The sequence below is a fragment of the Schistocerca nitens genome, chromosome 1 (assembly GCF_023898315.1).
Source record: "Schistocerca nitens isolate TAMUIC-IGC-003100 chromosome 1, iqSchNite1.1, whole genome shotgun sequence".
NCBI lineage: Eukaryota > Metazoa > Arthropoda > Insecta > Orthoptera > Acrididae > Schistocerca > Schistocerca nitens.
The window spans coordinates 662284728-662305942 of NC_064614.1; the positions used below are offsets into that span (position 1 = coordinate 662284728).

A 21215-nucleotide genomic window follows, 5' to 3' on the forward strand; every position below is an offset into this window, starting at 1 on the left:
GGCCCAGGTCAGGACTAACGATTGCGGTTCGTGTGCGATCCCTTCTGTCTGAACTGGAGTGCTTCCCTTTACCACCTATACTTGAGGTCCATTCATGTACACCTCCATGGTGTACACCTAGGTCACGACTTCACCTGGACCTTTCACATGGCCCTCAGTTAACCCTGCGACTCTCTGTTGTCACTTCCTTTCGATTCTCGACATGTACTGGGGCCATGAAGTGGTTTACACTGATGGTTCGAAGGTGTGATGCTCACATTGGCTTTGCCTATGTTCATGGAGGACATATAGAACAGCACTCCTTGCCTGATGGCTGCAGTGTTTTCACTGCAGATCTGGTGACCATATTTCATGTTCGTGAGCACATCTGCCCTTGCCCAGGCGAGTCATTTCTCCTGTGTACTGACTCTTTGAGCAGCCTACAAGCTATCGGTCAATGCTACCCTCATCATCCTTTGGTAGCAACCATCCAGGAGTTCATCTATGCCCTGGAATGGTCCAGTCATTCACTCGTGTTTGTCTGGACCCCAGGTCACGGAATCCCAGGTAACCAACTTGCCGACAGGCTGGCCAAACAGGCGACATGGAAACCGCTTCTGGAGATGGGCATCTCTGGACCTAGCCTGTGTTCCGACTTATTCTGCAGGGTTTTTCGGCTTTGGGAGACGGAATGGCATAACAGTACGCACAACAAACTGTGTGTCATGAAGGAGATTACGAATGTGTGGAAGTCTTCCATGCAGGCCTCTCGCAGGGAATTAGTTGTCCTCTGCTGGCTCCGCATTGGCCATGCTTGGGCAACCCACAGTTACCTCCTGCACCTTGAAGACCCACGTTAGTGTCAGTGTGGCGCCCGGTTGACAGTGGCCCATCTTCTGGTGCGCTGTCCCACTTTGACTGCCCAGTGATGGAATCTTGGGTTACCGGACTTGTTAAATTTATCTGACAATGCCTTATTGGCTGATTTAGTTTTACATTTTATTCATGAGGGTGCGGTTTTATCATTTGATCTAAGTTTTAGCGCATGTCCTTTATCCCCTCTGTGTCCTCCACCCTAGTGCTTTTAGGGTGGAGGTCTTAATGTGTTGCAGAGTGGCTGGCTTCTCCTTTTTTTCTCATAGTCAGCCAGCACCAGTCATCTGCTTTGTTGTTTTACTCTCTTCATCCCATTTCTTGTGTTTCTGTGGTTTTCTTGTCCCCCTTTTGTCCATTTACACGTTTGAATTTTTTTTCTTGGGTGAATTTGCATGATGCCACTCCATTGATTGCCTCTTCACCTGTGGTGAAAAGTGATGGAGTCATGTTTTATCACCTGTCACAATTCTATCAAGAAATTCATCTCCACAATTCTCATACTGTTGCAAAAGTTCGCTGCATACCATTTTTCTTGTTTCTTTGTGAGCCACTGTCAACATCCTGGGAACCCACCTGGCACAAACCTTTTGTAATGCCAACACTTAAACAGTATTCTGCAAACACTTCCTTCCCCTATCCCAATGTAGCATGACAATTCGTTCACTGTGATGCATCTGCTAGCTGTCACCAATTCGTTAACTCTCAGCACATTGTCTGGAGTGTGTGCAGTACGATGCCTGCTGCTGCGAGGACAATCCTCAATACTGCCATGCCTGCTTTCATCACGTAACGTACTGGCCCACTGACTAACTGTACTGCAATCAACAGCAGCATCTCCATACATCTTTGTCAACCTCTTGTGGATGTTTCCCACTGTCTCGTTTTCACAGCACAGGACTTCTATGACAGCACGTTGCTTCTGAGGAACATCAAGTGTAGCAGCCATCTTGAAGAGATGCTGTGATGCCGCCACTCATGGGAACAGGTTGAACTAAGTTTGAAAACAAGCGGGAAGGATGTATCTACACACTGTAAAACTTTCACACATGCAGAATGAAAACTGTATTTTTACAAAAATAGTGCGCATTTTTTTTGGAGTGACCCTTGTAGTAAGCACAAAAACAGAGTTTTGTGTGAGAACCATTGCTTACCATAGCAACTGCATCAGATGCATATAAATCTAGAGGTTAAGCAGTCATGAAGAATAATGCCTGTGATTAATCATCCAACCACATAATGTTTTTATACATATATAATTAATACCTAAACAAAGGTAACATGATAACTGCTACTTAGCACAGTTTTCTTCTCATCTAAATTTCATGTGTAGTACAGTATAAAAACATGCTGCAGTTGTTTAATCAGCCAAGACACATCACCCCTAGTTTTTGGTAGTGGTCATATTGGGAGAACTGTTACTGATAAGTTTTCAACGTGTGAGAGGGCATTGATATTTATGTAGGAGGTCAGGATGCTTATGTGGATTCCATAAGGTCAAGGCCACTGCTAAAAAAAATCAGTATATCTAAGTTTGTGTCTGTTCCTGGCAAAAATTTTCAGTTCCGATTTCAGAAGCAAAAAGATACAGTTACTGTGTTAATTAATGATAATTATGTAAATGTTTGATTCTGTGTGGTGTAAGTGGGTACTATGAGACCTCATAATTAATATTTTTTCTTTGAATATTTTGAGAGTCATTTTTGTACCCCATATACAACTTTCTGTTTCGATGCCAAACTGCTCTTCAGTTTGTGCAACTTGTTTGTTAAGGTTTTTGAAGCCAGTGCTACAAGGGAAAAATCAGAATACTGTGCTGATGAACAATAGGATATAAAGGCAATTGCAATTAAACTTTCGCTACTTGAGGGACTGCCGCCCTGTGTGGTCCCCCCCCCCCCCCTCATGAAAAACAAGCAAGTTACCTTGGGACAATGAAACTTTGTATAAACATTTTTCAAGACATGCAAAAGAGAAATAATGAAAAGATCATTAAAAGAAACTCATTTTAATATCCATATTTGTTAACGACGTACCTTGTTTACGTACCAGTCTACAAATGTTGTTCATTGTGATGACCATCTGCATGACAGCTTGGAACTTCTCTAGAGATTGCTCTACTGCTGCCGGAAACATCTCGGGTGGGATGTTGGCTACCACCTTCAACATGTTAATCTTCAACCTCCAATGTGTGTTAGTGCCATTTTGGTAAAACCTGTCCTTCAGGTAAAGCCATAACCATTAAATCACACAGGTTCAAATCAGGTGATCTTGGTGTCTACACAGTTCGGAATGATCAGCCAGTGATTCAGCTTTCTCGACCTCATGTTTTATGGAGTAATTGAGTGACCTCACGAGCAATGTGGGGTGGAGCACCATTGTGCATCAAAACAGCTGAGTTCAAAACACCTCTCTCCATATAGCAGAGATAACATGTTGGTGAAGCAAATCACAGTAACATGTACAATTCACACTGCTTGCCCTTGGTCCACGTTCCTCCTATGACACTGTACTATACTGGTGCCTAACAGCAAGTCATGATACTAACACTACTAATGATGCAAATCCTACAGCACACATTCTGAACATAATTCCAAAAAGTTGGGTACCCATACAGTAAACAGTTTTCCATCTACATTGGTTCCATTAGTGAAAGTTTAGTTATAACCACACTGTTTTTAGTTCCATTTAAGCATTCGTGTTATAGTTTCATAGCATATATACAAAATTAATTTATTTACATAAGACTGCTAGCAATACAAATTATTGATATAAAAAATGTTCTGCATCTGTTAAATATTTTGGTATCTCCCAGAAATCCATGAGCAAGAAAAGTTTGTTCAAAATTTGTGCAGAGAACTTCTGCTTTAAAGCATCATGTATACTGAGAACAACATTAATTGTTCACTTTATTTCTATCTACAGTTAGTTTCATTGCATCCTTGAAGATGTAGCTTTGCTGATTTAAAGTTACAAGTTAAAGAACATTGTATGAATTCCTTATTCCATTTACAAATGGAAGATAGAAAGAATATAAACTTTTTGATTCATGTGTAGGCCTGTAAGAGGTAGTGAATTGTTACAAGTTTAGTCTGTGGAATACTGCATCACAATCTTAACTTCTCGCTAAAAAATTAATTTTTAAAATTTTTATTTTTATAGACGGTCAGTGTCTTGCTTTGAACACGTATAAATTGAGATCTTTTGACATTTCTGTAATTCATTTTTTTGAGCCAGGCTGGCCTTTTTTGTATGATCTTCAGATTTGTTCCAATTAATGGTTTTTCATTGCCTGTCTCTCTCACACTTTCTGTTTCAGATTCTACCAAAGGAAGATGGTTGGCCAGTTCCATTTTATTATGGTGCCTGTGGCAGGCTCATAATAGAAGAATATGCTGGAGAAACATTAACAACATATTACACAAAACCGTGGTTAGAAAGGGCAAAACTTGCTGAAAAGCTTCTTGTTGCTGCCAAGAAGTTAACAAATGACCACCCAGGTTTCAGATTTTATCTGACAGATGTCTCACCTGACAACATTGCAGTAGACGCCAGTGGTAGTGTATACTTCATTGACTTGGAAGATGTAATCATTGTGGACAGGAATATTCCAGACCATGGTACGTACAGTACTGAACATTTCTTCTAGTGAATATTATGATGCCACAGGTTAAATAATGTTACAATATTATGACAAGGGTAGATTACTACTGCTGTATAGAGGAGATGTTGAGTTGCTGATGGACACAACAGAAAGACTGTTGTGCTTGTCTGTGACTCAACATCTCCTCTATATGGCATGTATAAATCTGCCCTTGTTATAATATTGTCATTAGTCCATCCGGGATTTTCCCTTGTTTAAGTAAAGTGAATAATTTAGAAGCAAGAGAGACCACCCATCCATTAGCAGAAGTGTTGAATTGTCAGCAGGTACACACAAAAGGGAAAGAAAGCTCAGTAGCTTTCTGATTAAATTCTCTGATGAATTCCACCCCCTCCCCCTCCCCCCCCCCCCCCCACACACACACAAAACACACATTTGACAAAATGATTTTTTTTAATGGCGTCTATCTGGCCAAAGATAAGCCCAAAAATTTCACTGTTAAAAGAATAATAATCTTCACTTCAAGCATTAGGCCATTTTTTTGTCATTTGCATGTTACGGTACTCATCGCTTCCTTGGTCTTCCTTGACATCTTGACAACCAGCTTAAATGTTACTATCTGGAGTGGTAATCTTTCTCCACTCATTCTATTGAGATGTTCGTTCCAATTTCTTCTACAGACATCAAAAAAAGTTTTGCATCACCTAGGTTCTGAGAGTTCCAGAACTTGTACAGAAAATTGTAATAGAGATCAACATAAACCTCATTTCCGCCCTTTTTATTGCTCATGAAAACCACACATTGCATGTTGTACCACCATGCAGTGAGACCTTCAGAGGTGGTGGTCCAGATTGCTGTACACACTGGTACTTCTAATATGCACGGCACGTCCTCTTCCATTGATGCATGCATGTATTTGTCATGGCATACTATTCACAAGTTCATCAAGGCACAGTTGGTTCAGATTTTCCCACTCCTCAATGGCAATTCAGCGTAGATCCCTCAGAGTGGTTTGTGGGTCACGTCATCCATAAACATCCCTTTTCAATCTATCCCAGGCATGATTGATAGGGTTCATGTCTGGAGAAGATGCTGGCCATTTTAGTCGAGTGATGTCATTATCCTGAAGGTAGTCATTCACAAGATATGCATGATGGAGGCGCAAGTTGTTGTCCATGAAGACGGATGCCTCGCCATTATGCTGCTGATATGGTTGCACTATCAATCGGAGGATGGCATTAGTGTATTGTACAGCCATTACAGTGACTTCCATGACCGCCAGCGGCATTCGCTGGCCCCACATAATGCCACCCCAAAACAGCAGGGAACTTCTACCTTGCTCCACTGTCTAAGGCATTCAGCCTGCCCCGGTTGCTTCCAAACATGTCTCTTCCGATTGTCTGGTTGAAGGCATATGCAACACTCATTGGTGAAGAGAATGTGATGCCAATCCTGAGCGGTCCATTCAGCATGTTGTTGGGCCCATCTGTACAGCACTGCATGGTGTCATGGTTGCAAAGATGGACGTCGGGAGTGAAGTTGCGCATCATACGTGGTGGCGTTGCTGTCAGGGTTCCTCCAAGCCATAATGCTTAGGTAGCAGTCATCCACTGCAGTAGTGGACCTTGGGCAACTTGAGCGAGGCATGTCATCGACAGTTCCTGTCTCTCTCTGTATCTCCTCCATGTACAAACAACATCGCTTTGGTGCACTCCGAGACACCTGGACACTTTCCTTGTTGAGAGCCTTTCTAGGCACAAAGTAACAATGTAGATGCAATCAAACTGCGGTACTGACCGTCTAGGCATGGTTGAACTACAGACAACACGAGCTGTGTACCTCCTTCCTGGTGGAATGACTGGAACTGATCGACTGTCGGACCCCCTCCGTCTAATAGGCGCTGCTCATGCATGGTTGTTTACATCTTTGGGTGGGGTTACTGACATCTCTGAACAGTCAAAGGGACTCTCTCTGTGATACAGTGTCCACAGTCAATGTCTGTCTTCAGGAGTTCTGGGAACCGGGATGATGCAAAACGTTTTTTGATGTGTGTATTTAGTTGGGGATCTTAAATATAGTCAGCTCTTCCATAATTTCCAAATTTCTAAAACTGTCAGCTCTTGTGCATCCCTTTACTGCTCCTAGAAACTTCATCTCTGTTGCCTGTATGCAACTTTCTTGACGTTTACTTATAATCCATGATTCACTTTCATAAAAAGCATTGGAACTGCAATTGTCTTATAAAATTTCAGTCTTCTTTCTTTCCTAATTTTATTTGTTAGAAATCTGTTTCTTGTTTCACATACATTCCCCTACTTTGCTAATTTCTTCCGTATGTCTTCATCATACTTATAAGTGATGTCACAACACAAATAATTAAAATGTTTGACCTATTCTATTGTTCTACTGTTGATCACAATTTTTATCTGTACAGGATATTTCCCTTTGAAAGCCATTTACTTTGTCTTCTGTTCTGAAAGCATCAAATGATATTCACAAACCTTACCTAATAAAAGTATTCCATTTGTGAGCCACCTTCATAATGTACCAGCAGTGTGGCATTGTTTTCTTATAAAAGACAATTCAAGTGGGAATTGCTATTAATCTTAATTCCCCTGTTAAAAATCTCCTTCCATTTCCAAATTGCATCATCTATTTAGATGTTAAAAAGTGTCAGTGAAAGGCTGCACTCTCATCTTACTACTTTGTTAGTTGCTAGAGACTGTGCTTGAGTGACATTTATATCTAAAATTACAGTCAAATGTTTGTACAGGCTTTTTAAAATGTTTATTATGTGTTGAAGATATCTTCTTTTCCACATAATTCTCCACAGTTTCTGTTTATCAACATTATTGAATGCCTTAATAAAATCAATGAACACTAAACAGGTTTTTGAGTATTCATTTTATTATAAACACTGCATCTGTTGTCGATCTGCCTCACTGAAATCCCTTCATTCTTCACCTAACAAACTCTCAGCTATAATCTTTAACCTATTGTTCACTATTCTTGCATAAACTTTGCATGCAGTGTCAAATAATCTGATTCCTCTATAGTTCTTACAGCTATTGCAGCTCCTTTTTTAAATAGTGGTATCACCTTTGCTTGTGACCAAGCTTTTGGAAAAACTCTCTTTCTCCAGCACATATTAAATAAATGTAGTAATCTCTTTTGTAGTAAGATGCCTCCATATTTTAGTAATTCAGCATTTATACCGTCCATACCAGTAGCTTTTCTGTGTGCGTTTTTTTGAGTTGAGGGCTTCTATTAATTCATTCATACATAAGTCGTTTACATGTCCTATTTCAAATTCATCTTCTATGTTCCCTGTGGAGTAATTTTCTTCATATCACAAGTTCTTGTAATATTCTATCCGTTTTGCTTGTTGGATGTTACTTATTCGAGCAACTTCTTTTTCTGTTTGATGTAGGATTTTCATTGTTTTATAACCTGTAATAGAGCTATAATAAGCTGTAATAGAACTAGATAATAACTGATTTTAAGAATCAACCACAATTTGACAATTAAAGGAAATGATATTGGTTAATAAACTAATCTTAAGCAACTGGGTTCAGGGGCCCATTGAAAATAGTGTAGAATGTGTACAACCATGACAGTACAACAAATGACTCTGCAAGTTACATAGATGGCAACAAGGTTCAATTCTGTATGGTGATTATAACATATTACATAAAACCATAACTCTGGTCATTTGAAAAATAAAAAGTATTAGGCTTCATCAAACAACAATTACAGTCACTATGAACCATGGACCTTGCCGTTGGTGGGGAGGCTTGCGTGCCTCAGCGATACAGATAGTCGTACCATAGGTGCAACCACAACGGAGGGGTATCTGTTGAGAGGCCAGACAAACGTGTGGTTCCTGAAGAGGGGCTGCAGCCTTTTCACCCAGTTGCAGGGGCAACAGTCTGGATGATTGACTGATCTGGCCTTGTAACACTAACCAAAACAGCCTTGCTGTGCTGGTACTGCGAACGGTTGAAAGCAAGGGGAAACTACAGCCGTAATTTTTCCCGAGAGCATGCAGCTTTACTGTATGGTTAATGATGATGGCGTCCTCTTCGGTAAAATATTCCGGAGGTAAAATAGTCCCCCATTCGGATCTCCGGGTGGGGACTACTCAAGAGGACATCGTTATCAGGAGAAAGAAAACTGGCGTTCTACAGATCGGAGCATGGAATGTCAGATCCCTTAATCGGGCAGGTAGGTTAGAAAATTTGAAAAGGGAAATGGATAGGTTAAAGTTAGATATAGTGGGAATTAGTGAAGTTCGGTGGCAGGAGGAACAAGACTTTTGGTCAGGCGAATACAGGGTTATAAATACAAAGTCAAATAGGGGTAATGCAGGAGTAGGTTTAATAATGAATAAAAAATAGGAATGCGGGTAAGCTACTACAAACAGCATAGTGAATGCATTATTGTGGCCAAGATAGACACGAAGCCCACGCCTACTACAGTAATACAAGTTTATATGCCAACTAGCTCTGCAGATGATGAAGAAATTGAAGAAATGTATGACAAAATAAAAGAAATTATTCAGATAGTGAAGGGAGACGAAAATTTAATAGTCATGGGTGACTGAAATTCGGTAGTATGAAAAGGGAGAGAAGGAAACATAGTAGGTGAATATGGATTGGCGGTAAGAAATGAAAGAGGAAGCCGCCTGGTAGAATTTTGCACAGAGCACAACTTAATCGTAGCTAACACTTGGTTCGAGAATCATAAAAGAAGGTTGTATACCTGGAAGAAGCCTGGAGATACTGACAGATTTCAGATAGATTATATAATGGTAAGACAGAGATTTAGGAACCAGGTTTTAAATGGTAAGACATTTCCAGGGGCAGATGTGGACTCTGACCACAATCTATTGGTTATAAAATGTAAATTAAAACTGAAGAATCTGCAAAAAGGTGGGAATTTAAGGAGATGGGACCCAGATAAACTGACTAAATCAGAGGTTGTACAGAGTTTCAGGGAGAGCGCAAGGGCACAAATGGCAGGAATGGGGGAAAGAAATACAGTAGAAGAAGAATGGATAGCTTTGAGGGAGGAAGTAGTGGAGGCAGCAAAGGATCAAGTAGGTAAAAAGACGAGGGCTAGTAGAAATCCTTGGGTAACAGAAGAAATATAGAATTTAATTGATGAAAGGAGAAAATATAAAAATGGAGTAAATGAAGCAGGCAAAAAGAAATACAAACATCTCAAAAATGAGATTGACAGGAAGTGCAAAATAGCTAAGCAGGGACGGCTAGAGGATAAATGTAAGGATGTAGAGGCTTATCTCACTAGGGGTAAGGTAGATACTGTCTACAGGAAAATTAAAGAGACCTTTGGAGAAAGGAGAACCACCTGTATGGATATTAAGAGCCCAGATGGAAACCCAGTTCTAAGCAAGGAAGGGAAAGTAGAAAGGTGGAAGGAGTATATAGAGGGTCTATACAAGGGCGATGTACTTGAGGACAATATTATGGAAATGGAAGAGGATGTAGATGAAGATGAAATAGGAGATATGATGCTGCGTGAAGAGTTTGACAGAGCACTGAAACACCTGAGTCGAAACAAGGCCCCGGGAGTAGACAACATTCCATTAGAACTACTGACAGCCTTGGGAGAGCCAGTCCTGACAAAACTCTACCATCTGGTGAGCAAGATGTATGAGACAGGCTAAATACCCTCAGACTTCAAGAAGAATATAATAATTCCAATCCCAAAGAAAGCAGGTGTTGACAGATGTGAAAATTACCGAACTATCAGTTTAATAAGTCACGGCTGCAAAATACTAACATGAATTCTTTACAGTCGAATGGAAAAACTAGTAGAAGCCGACCTCGGGGAAGATCAATTTGGATTCCATAGAAATGTTGGAACACGTGAGGCAATACTGACCCTACGACTTATCTTAGAAGCTAGATTAAGGAAAGGCAAACCTATGTTTCTGGCATTTGTAGACTTAGAGAAAGCTTTTGACAATGTTGACTGGAATACTCTCTTTCAAATTCTGAAGGTGGCAGTGGTAAAATACAGGGAGCGAAAGGCTATTTACAATTTGTATAGAAACCAAATGGCAGTTATAAGAGTTGAGGGGCATGAAAGGGAAGCAGTGGTTGGGAAGGGAGTGAGACAGGGTTGTAGCCTCTCCCCGATGTTATTCAATCTGTATATTGAGCAAGCAGTGAAGGAAACAAAAGAAAAATTTGGAGCAGGTATTAAAATCCATGGAGAAGAAATAAAAACTTTGAGGTTTGCCGATGACATTGTAATTCTGTCAGAGACAGCAAAGGACTTGGAAGAGCAGTTGAATGAAATGTATAGTGTCTTGAAAGGAGGATATAAGATGAACATCAACAAAAGCAAAATGAGGATAATGGAATGTAGTCGAATTAAGTCGGGTGATGGTGAGGGAATTAGATTAGGAAGTGAGACACTTGAAGTAGTAAAGGAGTTTTGCTATTTGGGGAGTAAAATAACTGATGATGGTCGAAGTAGAGAGGATATAAAATGTAGACTGGCAATGGGAAGGAAAGCATTTCTGAAGAAGAGAAATGAGGAGGTGTTGAAGAGGATTGGGGAGAAGAGAAGTTTGTGGCACAACTTGACTAGAAGAAGGGATTGGTTGGTAGGACATGTTCTGAGGCATCAAGGGATCACCAATTTAGTATTGGAGGGCAGCGTGGAGGGTAAAAATCGTAGAGGGAGACCAAGAGATGAATACACCAAGCAGACTCAGAAGGATGTACGTTGCAGTAGGTACTGGGAGATGAAGAAGCTTGCACAGGATAGAGTAGCATGGAGAGCTGCATCAAACCAGTCTCTGAACTGAAGACCACAACAACAACACTGTACCAATTTGGACCAGTGCCTATTACAAGAACATGCTGAAAAGTAATGTCTCTGAATTTTTTTATTCTATTCTCAATATTAGCTGAGGTATTACATGTCAAGCATATTACTTAGTAGACTTTCCCGCTTTGCTGACGCAAGTTGCAACCCTCTGCCTATAGAGGGCTCTAAATTGTAGCGTGTAATGTGGTGGTGTATAACATAACTATGTTGGTGCATGAGAGACCCTCAAGAAACTGTAATCACGAACTCAAAGAGTTCACCCACATATGGAGCACCCTCTCCTTTAGCATGAAAATGCCAGACCACACACGAGCTCTGCAACAATCCGAAAACTTGGCTTCACAGTCATTGGTCATCCTCCATAAAGTCACAACTTGGCTCAGTCCAATTTTTTGTCTGTTTCCAAAACTTAAAGAACACCTTTGAGGACTTCACTTTGATAATGATGAAGTGGTGCAACCAGCAGTGAGGTTGTGACTCTGTAAATGAAGTCAGACATCTTACAGTGATCGTATCAACAAACTGGTTTCTTTTTGGAAGAAATGTGTTTGTTTCCAAGGTAAACTATGTTGAGAAATAAATATGTAGACATGAAGAATAGAGATGTGGAATGTTGATAAAGTTTGTTTTATTTAAAAAACTTTAAAAGTTTTAACATAAAAAATTTGAAGGCCTTACTTACCAGCACACTCTTGTATATTGTGTCTGAGCATGCCACAACGCTAGCTATACTAAACTAGTGACACTTAAAAAACTTTTCAGACTGCAACAAGAAAATTTCCAATGAGTACCTCAGAATTATCATTATGTACAATAGCTGTATACCAACCCACACTGGGAAGATTAAAATTTTAGTAACCCACAGAAAGCTAAATAATTTTAAATTGTACCCCATAAAGTTAGTGATGAACAGAATTCCACTTATTTTCTAACCTATCTTGAATAGCCAATAAAAGAGAACAATATTCGAAACAGTAACAATATCAACACTCCTTAAAAAAGACCTGGTGTTTCAAAATGAATATCGAGGTTTTAAGGCTATTTAGTATTTATTGCATTCAACTTAAAATTATAAATAATACATTAATTGAAAGAGCAACTCGAACAGTTTTTTTTGTATACCTGTGTTCACGCACATGAACTGTTTCCCATGTTTTCCATGCCAACTTTGCAATAGTGATGTTGCTGCATGATAATGAGGATTATCTGGACCTTGTCAGCTTCAGTGATGAACTGACATTTTACGTAAATGGAAATGTGAATTCACATAATGTGCACGTCAGGAGTCAGCAAATTTCCATGAGAAGGTATAGTTGCAACCAGACTCCCTAAATTGAAGGTGTTTGTGCCATATCCTGGTAGGAAGTTCATGCGCCTTCCTTTTTCAGTGAAGCAACTGTAACTGGTGTTTCTTATCTTTATGTACTAGAACATGGCTATTTCCTCAGATGGAAGAAACTTAACCTCAGAACTTTATTTGCCAGCAAGGTGGTGTGCCACCTCACTGACATAACTCAGTACACTATTGATTAAACAACATTGTACCCAACCACAACAATGGTCGCAAGGGGCTGGGTGACAGCAAGTTTTGCATGGCCTCCATGTTCACCTTATCTGATGACACATGATTTTTACCTTTGTTGATTCATAAAGTACCATGTGCTTGTGCCTCCACTGCCGGCTTATCTACCCGACTTAAGTAGCAGAATTGAAGCAGTTGTTACAACAATTACTCCATACATGCTAATAAAGTTTTGGGAAGAACTCACCTTGACTTGATGTGAGTCGTGTAATGACTAGTCCTCACACTGAAAATTCGTAAGAAAAATTGTGAGTTGCTCTTTCATTTGATGTATTACTTATATTTGTAATTTGAATGTAATAAATGCTACTAAGCCTCAAAACTCTAATATTCATTTTGAAATGCCAGGTTCAATCATCAGTAAAAACATTAAATATCATAGTTAAACTTATGTAGGTTAAAGACTTATTAGGCTTGGTGACTTGCACATTAAGACCAACTACACACACTGATAAGATGTTCATAAATACAAGTCAGACTGTCTAACTAATTACATGAGTAACTATCAATGAGAAAATGAAGATGTTGCCTGTATGCTCTGTATCAATAACATTTTTAAATGAGTAATAGAATTCTCCAAGTAAATTCAAATGCAGTTACTGAAGTAATGAACTGGAGACAGTTACTGAAGTCGTGAACTGGAGAAGACAGCACTCCAGTACTGCTTAGTTAAGTCAAGCACTTTAAGTCTCAGAAGAATCATAGCAATAAATTTAATGTTTCTTGTACTGCCATAGCTTCATAAGGAAACATATCCTCTCCTGGATGTGCTGATGTAATCTACGATGGTATTGTATCCTTGTCAGTCAATGCTGGCTGGCAGTAGGGACTCATATCAGTGCTGCTGAACAACCAAGTCCTGGAACAGTATGCAGGTTGGAACACAACTAGGACACACTTCTTGTAGCCACCTCAGCTAACCCAGGATCACATTACAAGTGCTTGTAGAACCATGCTGCTCCCTGGCTCACAACATACTGCCTTCTCCCTACCTGCTGCTGACATCGCTTGTTCAGTGGCCTACAGGTGGCATCACAGCCATGAACCAAAGATCCTCATTGTAATTTGAGTGTGCCTACAGTTGGTACATACATCCCCCCCCCCTCCCCCTCCCAATCCTAGAGCTCTGGAGCAGTTGTTATGGAAGCTCCCTTTTTTCAGTCTTAAGTCTTCTGCCATGATTGCCATATGCCAACCTTTTTATCTCAGAGTAGAACTACAACCTACATCGTCAATTATCTTCTGGTTGTATTCCAGTCTTTGTCTTCCTTTACAGTTTTAATCCTCTACAGCTCCCTCTAGGAGCTAGATAGTAAAAAAAGAAACTTATACTAATTAAAAAGTCTGTCACTCACTGGTTTTCACTTGGGAAAGGTGAAATCTCACAGTACACTTCCATTCAGAATCAAATAATAGTAAGCTGACAGGGGTCAGGAAAGCTACTACCTACTGCATTAAAACAGGGTAAAAGCTTCTTAATGGTTTTGTCAACAGTTTTATTTGTGACCCCCAGTGTATCTCCAACTTGATAAGGACTGGGCTGTTGGCCCCTGTTACATCTTGTATTTCATACCTATGAGCTTTCCTAGTATTATTTTTCACTTTTTTCCCTCTGGGCAACCAATTACTGTGACAATATCAATTCAGGCAACACGTTCTTCATGGAAACCATAAGTTACGCATTGGAGTCAGAACATTAGAATCAAAGAAGAGCTCTTTTCCTGTCAACAAAGGAAAATTAAAGGGAAAATATCTTGTAGTTACAAATTTTTTCATACTGCTATGAGGGAGTATCCTTAACAACAAACTAAAACTCCTAACTGGTGGAGTGTGAGCATTGGCATAGTGGTGGTGGTGGTGGTGGTGGTGGTGAGGGGGGGGGGGGGGGGGGGGAGCGACATTCATTTGAAGAACAATTTTTTGTGCCTTTCTCAAATAACTTGAAAACCATGGCTCCTAGTGAAGATATTTTGCAAAGTACAAAATTAAACTACATTAAATTTTCTATTTCTTCTGGAAGACCAATAATTTATACATTGCAGGAGATGGAAAACTCAAAGATTATGAAAAATATTGTTTTAATGGTATAAAATTAATGTTTATCTTTAAATGAAGTGGGTTAAAAATCAATATTAACTGTGTATATCATGTAAAAATGCAGTAAAGCCATATTAAGGGATAAATTGTGTTCTGCAGGTGTAACAGGGTGAAGTGGGGGATTGTAGAGTAGAAGCACATGGTAAGGTAGGTCGTCAGATTGTATTCACACACTTCCCTCCTTCATAGGTCTGAAAACTGAAGATTGAACAGATGATTCCCCACTTTATTTACCCCTTTCTGTCACAAGAAGCAACTACAGGGTGTTTCACAGAGTTATACCAACCCTCCACTGCGTGCCATATGAAGCACTGGAAATGCAGTGTGCCTGGACATGGTTAATTCCCACAAAATGCATTAACACTACATGTAAGATACATATACAAGGTATGTCCTCAAAGTAAGTTCTGTTTGATTATATGAAACAAACGTGTACAAATACAGAAAAAATATTTATTGTACACAAATCTACAACTGTTAAACTACTTTTCTACATAGATCCCGAAATTTTGTAGGCACTTGTCATAGCATGGCACAAGTTTTTGTATGCCTTCTTCATAGAAGGTTGCCACCTGTGTATTCAACCATGTGGTAACATGTTCTTTCAGCTCGTCATTATCATTGAAGTGTTGACCATCAAGGACAGATTTTAGATGTAAGAAGAGATGAAAGTTGCTAGGAGCAAGGTCCCTGCTGTACAGAGGATGATCAAACAAGTCCCAGTGAAATTCCCATAAGAGTTGTTTGATCACATTCGTTGTGTGAGGTTAGGCATTGTCGTGGAAAAAAACAACACCTTTTGACACTAATCCTCAGCACTTCTTCTGTATTGCGTGGTACAATTTCTTAATGGTCTCGCAGTAACCATGTGTATTGATTGTTTGGCCTTGTGGTAAGAAATCAATCAGCAAAATGCCTTTTCTGTCCCAAAAAACAGTGTACATGACTTTTCAAAGTGTCAAGATTTGCTTAGGCTTAACCTTCGTTGGGGATGAAGTGTGCCTCCATTCCTTTGTTTGCCGTTTTGTTTCAGGGGTGTCGTACGATACCCAAGTTTCATCCCCTGTGACTATCCGAGAAAGAAAACCATCACCTTCTTCATTGTAGCATGTCAAAAACTGAAGTGCACTGCCCATCTGTTATTTTTTGTGTTGTTCAGTAAGAATTCTGGGTACCCAAAATGAGCAAATTTTTCAAAATTTCAGTTTTTCAGTAACAATTTCATGAATTAGTGATCGTGAGATTCTCAGAACTTCCATAGCAAGGGCACTAAGTGTAAACGTATGGTTGTGCTTAATCTTCTCTTCAGTTGTGTGAACCAGTTCATCAGTAACCACAGACGGGCGTCCACTTCGTTCTTCATCGTGCACTTGATCATGTCCTTCATTGAACAGTCTGACACATCTCCTAACTGTTGAATCACTCATAGCATTTTGTCTGTAAACCTCGCAAATTTGTTGATGAATTTCCTTTGGTTTAACTTTCTTTGCATTTAGGAAACGAATCACAGACCTGATTTCACACGCAGCGGCATTTTCAATTACGGCTGACATTATAAAGAAGCACTACAAAGCACATAGCAGCAGCGATCTGAAAATAGTGTACATGTCTTCTCTAATGCTGCCATGAACACAAATAGAAATGGAACTTACTTTGCAGACGACCCTCGTATACTAATAATGCTAATACAGGTAACGCATATGGATGGAATCTGCATAAATCTCTGCACACAATTCTACCCCACCGGAGGGGAAATTTATTCTTAGTCATTCTGTATGACAGATATAGGAAACTCAACACCATCCACTTTGAGTGCTGCTAGATTTTCAGTTTACAAGCAGACTACGCCTTCCTGGCATTTGCTTTCCAGTTCTCTTGTGTGAGTGGACAAAATAACTTCACTGTGCTTGTGTTTATATAGTGGAGTTATTTTCAGTTTATTGCATGAGTAATTTTTACAGATGTTAAGTGAGATATTATGTAAACTATGTTCCCCTAAACAATAGCTGAGGAATGTTTAGTTTGGAAGTGTGATGCTGGTAGCAAGGATGCTGCTGCCCGGGGAGGGGGGTTCCCCTAACTCTCAGACAAAGGAAAAAATAAAGTTTAGTCAGCTGTTTTTTCTCTCAAGAAAATTATTTAAAAGTTGGTGGTATATAGGTTTTTAACTGGATCATAACTGGAATTTTTTGATGGCTACTTACAAGTTGCAATTCGTCTTCCAAAATATTAAAAATACTCCATACCTCCATGTCTACATCCCCCCCCCCCCCCCCCTTACATACTATCATATGGGTGCCCTTTGTTGTCAGTGACTTATTTTGTGTTGGTGGGAAATTTACTGGAATGGTAAATGTGACATGTGACACCTTGCAGCTGTCTATCATTGACAGTGTATTGTGAAGCCATGCAATTGCACAGTAGTCACTTGGTAGTGAATTAATGAGTCATATAAAGTTACTGAACTTCTCTTGCCATTAACTGTGTCATTGATAGGTTGCATAAATCTTTTCCATTCAGGAATTGCTGGCACTTGTAGAGTGTGATGCACTGAGTGGAGCCACTCACCACACATCCTCAGTATATCTTCCAAGATGTGTGTGAACAAACCCGATGGAATGTTCAAGTCTAGAACATTAATTTGCTGCCTCACTTATGTTGAAATATCTAAAGATCTATATAAACACCTACTTGTCCTACCTCTGTTGGAGAGGCTTGCAATTTAGGCTGCTGGGTCTCTTTAGATGTTGGGAGAGTTAAGGCTGGGATAATGCTTTTGATACCCCTCATGCTGTGAAAAGTATTCCGAACAGTCATTGTGGAGACAATGAAATCGGCATTGTTAAATACATTTGACAGCTTGTTACACTTGGGACAGGCTCTTCTGTGTGGTTTACAGCTGACTCTTCCAGCTGTTGAGCTTTTTTACGTAATAGCTTACTTAATAACAGCAGATAAGTACTCACTTAATAAACTGAAAGGAACTCAACTATATGACCATAAATTCAGTGAAATTATTTTGTCTATTCACATAAGAGAAATGGACAGGAAATTCTGGGAAGTATAGTCTGTCTCCAAAACAAAAAGCAAGCAGCACTCGAGGGGGAGGAATTTTCCATTCCTGGAAGAATGCTACAGAAGCCTTACAGTGTAGAGCAGGATGCAGAGATTTATGAGATTCTGTGCACATGCATTTCTTGTGTTAGTGTTATTAATAACTCGTGCGTGTGTTCCATATAGTGCTAATGCATTTTGTGGAAAATCCCATAAGCATGTCTGCACACTGTGTCATGAGTGATTAATAAGGTGTGCCATGGGGACACCTTATAGTTGTTTCTTGTGATGTAGTGGGATAAATAAAATGGTGAATCACCTGCTTGAACTTCAGTCTGCAGACCAATGCAGGAGGTAAGTGGACGAACACAATCCGGAACTGTACTTCACATTGTGTTTCTAACTCACACATGCCCCCTTTCACCCTGTAACATCTGTGGCACACAATTTATCCATCAATATGGCTCTGCTGCACTTAGATGTGGTACACACCTTTCATATTTGCTTTTAACCCTCTTCATTTAAAGATGAAAATTAATTTTATATCATTAAAACAATATTTGTAATAATTTGCAATTTTTCTGTCCCTTGCAAGATGAAAACTATTAGTCCCAGAGAAAAAAATAAATAGGATCTTTTTTGTAGGAAATTTAATGTACTTTTAATTTTGTATTCGACAAATTCCTGTTGGGAGCAGCGGTTTTTGAGTTATTTGGAAAAAAAGAAAACAAAAATAAAAAGTGATCTTTAAACACTCCCTACCCTCTAACACTCACACCCCACAAGTCTGGATTTGTATATGTTCTTCAGGACACCCTCTCATAGTACTGTGCAAAAAATTTGCAACTACATGATCCCCCCCCATCAACATCTTTAGGTCTTCGTTGAGTGGACTATGCAGCAGACATGAATTGGTGACTTTCATGTCTTGCTGTGTTGTAGGCTAAAATTGTTATAACGTCAAGTTTAACACATATATTTCAGAACGACGCAACACATATAAGTCACAGAGTAAGTTGACAAGCAAGACATGTGTACACGTTAGCATTCGAATGAGCACTGAGTCCCAGTCTAGCGGCCGCTGCTCGGCTGGCCGCTTAGGTGGCGCAGCTGCTGCATGGCTGGCAGACAGCGCCGCACGTAGAGGACGCGTGTAATTGCGCGGCGGCGCTTTGAATGATCGGCGAGTCACAACAAAAATCAACCATGTTTACTAGACTTTTTTGCTTTGAATGGTCATTCCTTTCATATGCATGGCTATTGACTATTCCTCCTGGAACATCCTATTGAAACCCTTACTAGGTCTTAACAGCATTATTTGAGGGGAGGCTAAGTTTTATCCCTTTTGTGATACGTAAACAACCTCTAATTACAACATCCTAGTCAGGTACCATACCCACCAATCATCAAAGTCAGTTAAGTGACACAGAAATTGCTGCTTGCAAGGCTTAAGGTTATATGTGTTTCCCAACATAGTTAGAAATGTGACCCTGGTCAACTTCATATAATCTGAGTACCAACAACTAAATACAACAGGTGAGCTACTTTAACCAATGTAAGTTATATAGGGCCCTCTGCCCACTACAATTCAGAACTGTCTTAAGACCCTGAAACATGAATTACAAATAACAATGACTGACAGGCTACAAGGGAAAAACAATCACAGCAACAGTAACAATACAGCAGTTGTCATCTCCAGCTGGATACCCCAGTGGCTGCCCTATTGAACAACTTCAAAAGCCAGTGTCCCGCCAGGTAAACCGAATCTGGAGACCCACTTAAGCACAAACAATTGCTCAAAATTCGCGATAAAACAAAAAATATGAGCACCAACACCTAGCAATGTATTACAAAACATTGGTGAACCAGGCCCACTCAGTTTCAGATGTGCTGCAATATAACCAAAAGCAACTTCACCCTATTACTATCCAATACTTGATTCAAATTGTCCCAATGTTCCTCCATAGTCTCACTATACACAACCAGGTCATCAAGTCAGAGTCCTAGAATTCTTAAGTAAGGGGGTCTGATAATAATCTTGTTCAAGTCAATTACTGTTAACACCACAGCACCCTTGAGCCAAGCAAAACACAAATGGAGATCAGAAACTGGAACAGGTCCAAGAATTAACTTCCTGTAATCTACAACAGGTGTTGAGTCTGTTTCTGGCTTGTTGTTGTTGCTGTTGTTGTGGTCTTCAGTCCTGAGACTGGTTTGATGCAGCTCTCCATGCTACTCTATCCTGTGCAAGCTTCTTCATCTCCCAGTACCTACTGCAGCCTACATCCTTCTGAATCTGCTTAGTGTATTCATCTCTTGGTATCCCTCTACGATTTTTACCCTCCACGCTGCCCTCCAATACTAAGTTGGTGATCCCTCGATGTCTCGGAACATGTCCTACCAACTGATCCCTTCTTCTAGTCAAGTTGTGCCACAAGCTCCTCTTCTCCCCAATTCTATTCAATACCTCCTCATTAGTTATGTGATCTACCCATCTAATCTACAGCATTCTTCTGTAGCACCACATTTCGAAAGCTTCTGTTCTCTTCTTGTCTAAGCTATTTATCGTCCACGTTTCACTTCCATACATGGCTACGCTCCGTACAAATACTTTCAGAAACGACTTCCTGACATTTAAATCTATACTCACTGTTAACAAATTTTTATTCTTCAGAAACGCTTTCCTTGCCATTGCCAGTCTACATTTTATATCCTCTCTACTTTGACCATCATCAGTTATTTTGCTCCCCAAATAGCAAAACTCCTTTACTACTTTAAGTGTCTCATTTCCTAATCTAATTCCCTCACCATCACCCGACTTAGTTCACTACATTCCATTATCCTCATTTTGCTTTTGTTGATGTTCATCTTATACCCTCCTTTCAAGACACTATACATTCCGTTCAACTGCTCTTCCAAGTCCTTTGTTGTCTCTGACAGAATTACAATGTCATCGGTGAAACTCAAAATTTTTATTTCTTCTCTGAACTTTTCTTTTGTTTCTTTTATTGCTTCCTCAATATACAGATTGAATAACACCGGGGAGAGGCTACAACCCTGTCTCACTCCCTTCCCAACCACTGCCTCCCTTTCATACTCCTCGACTCTAATAACTGCTATCTGCTTTCCGTACAAATTGTAAATAGCCTTTTGCTCTCTGTA

At 39.8% G+C, this 21215-nt stretch overlaps 1 protein-coding gene across 3 annotated transcripts in view; it reads left to right on the forward strand.

Moving 5' to 3' along the window:
- The window catches only part of LOC126259175 (divergent protein kinase domain 2A), a 99096-nt gene that overhangs the window by 22509 nt on the left and 55372 nt on the right, over window positions 1-21215 (forward strand). For all 3 annotated transcript variants that reach the window (XM_049955763.1, XM_049955746.1, XM_049955755.1), the window contains one exon: window positions 4172-4472. In XM_049955763.1, coding sequence (XP_049811720.1) covers window positions 4172-4472 — 301 coding nt within the window. The remainder of the gene's footprint in view (window positions 1-4171; window positions 4473-21215) is intronic.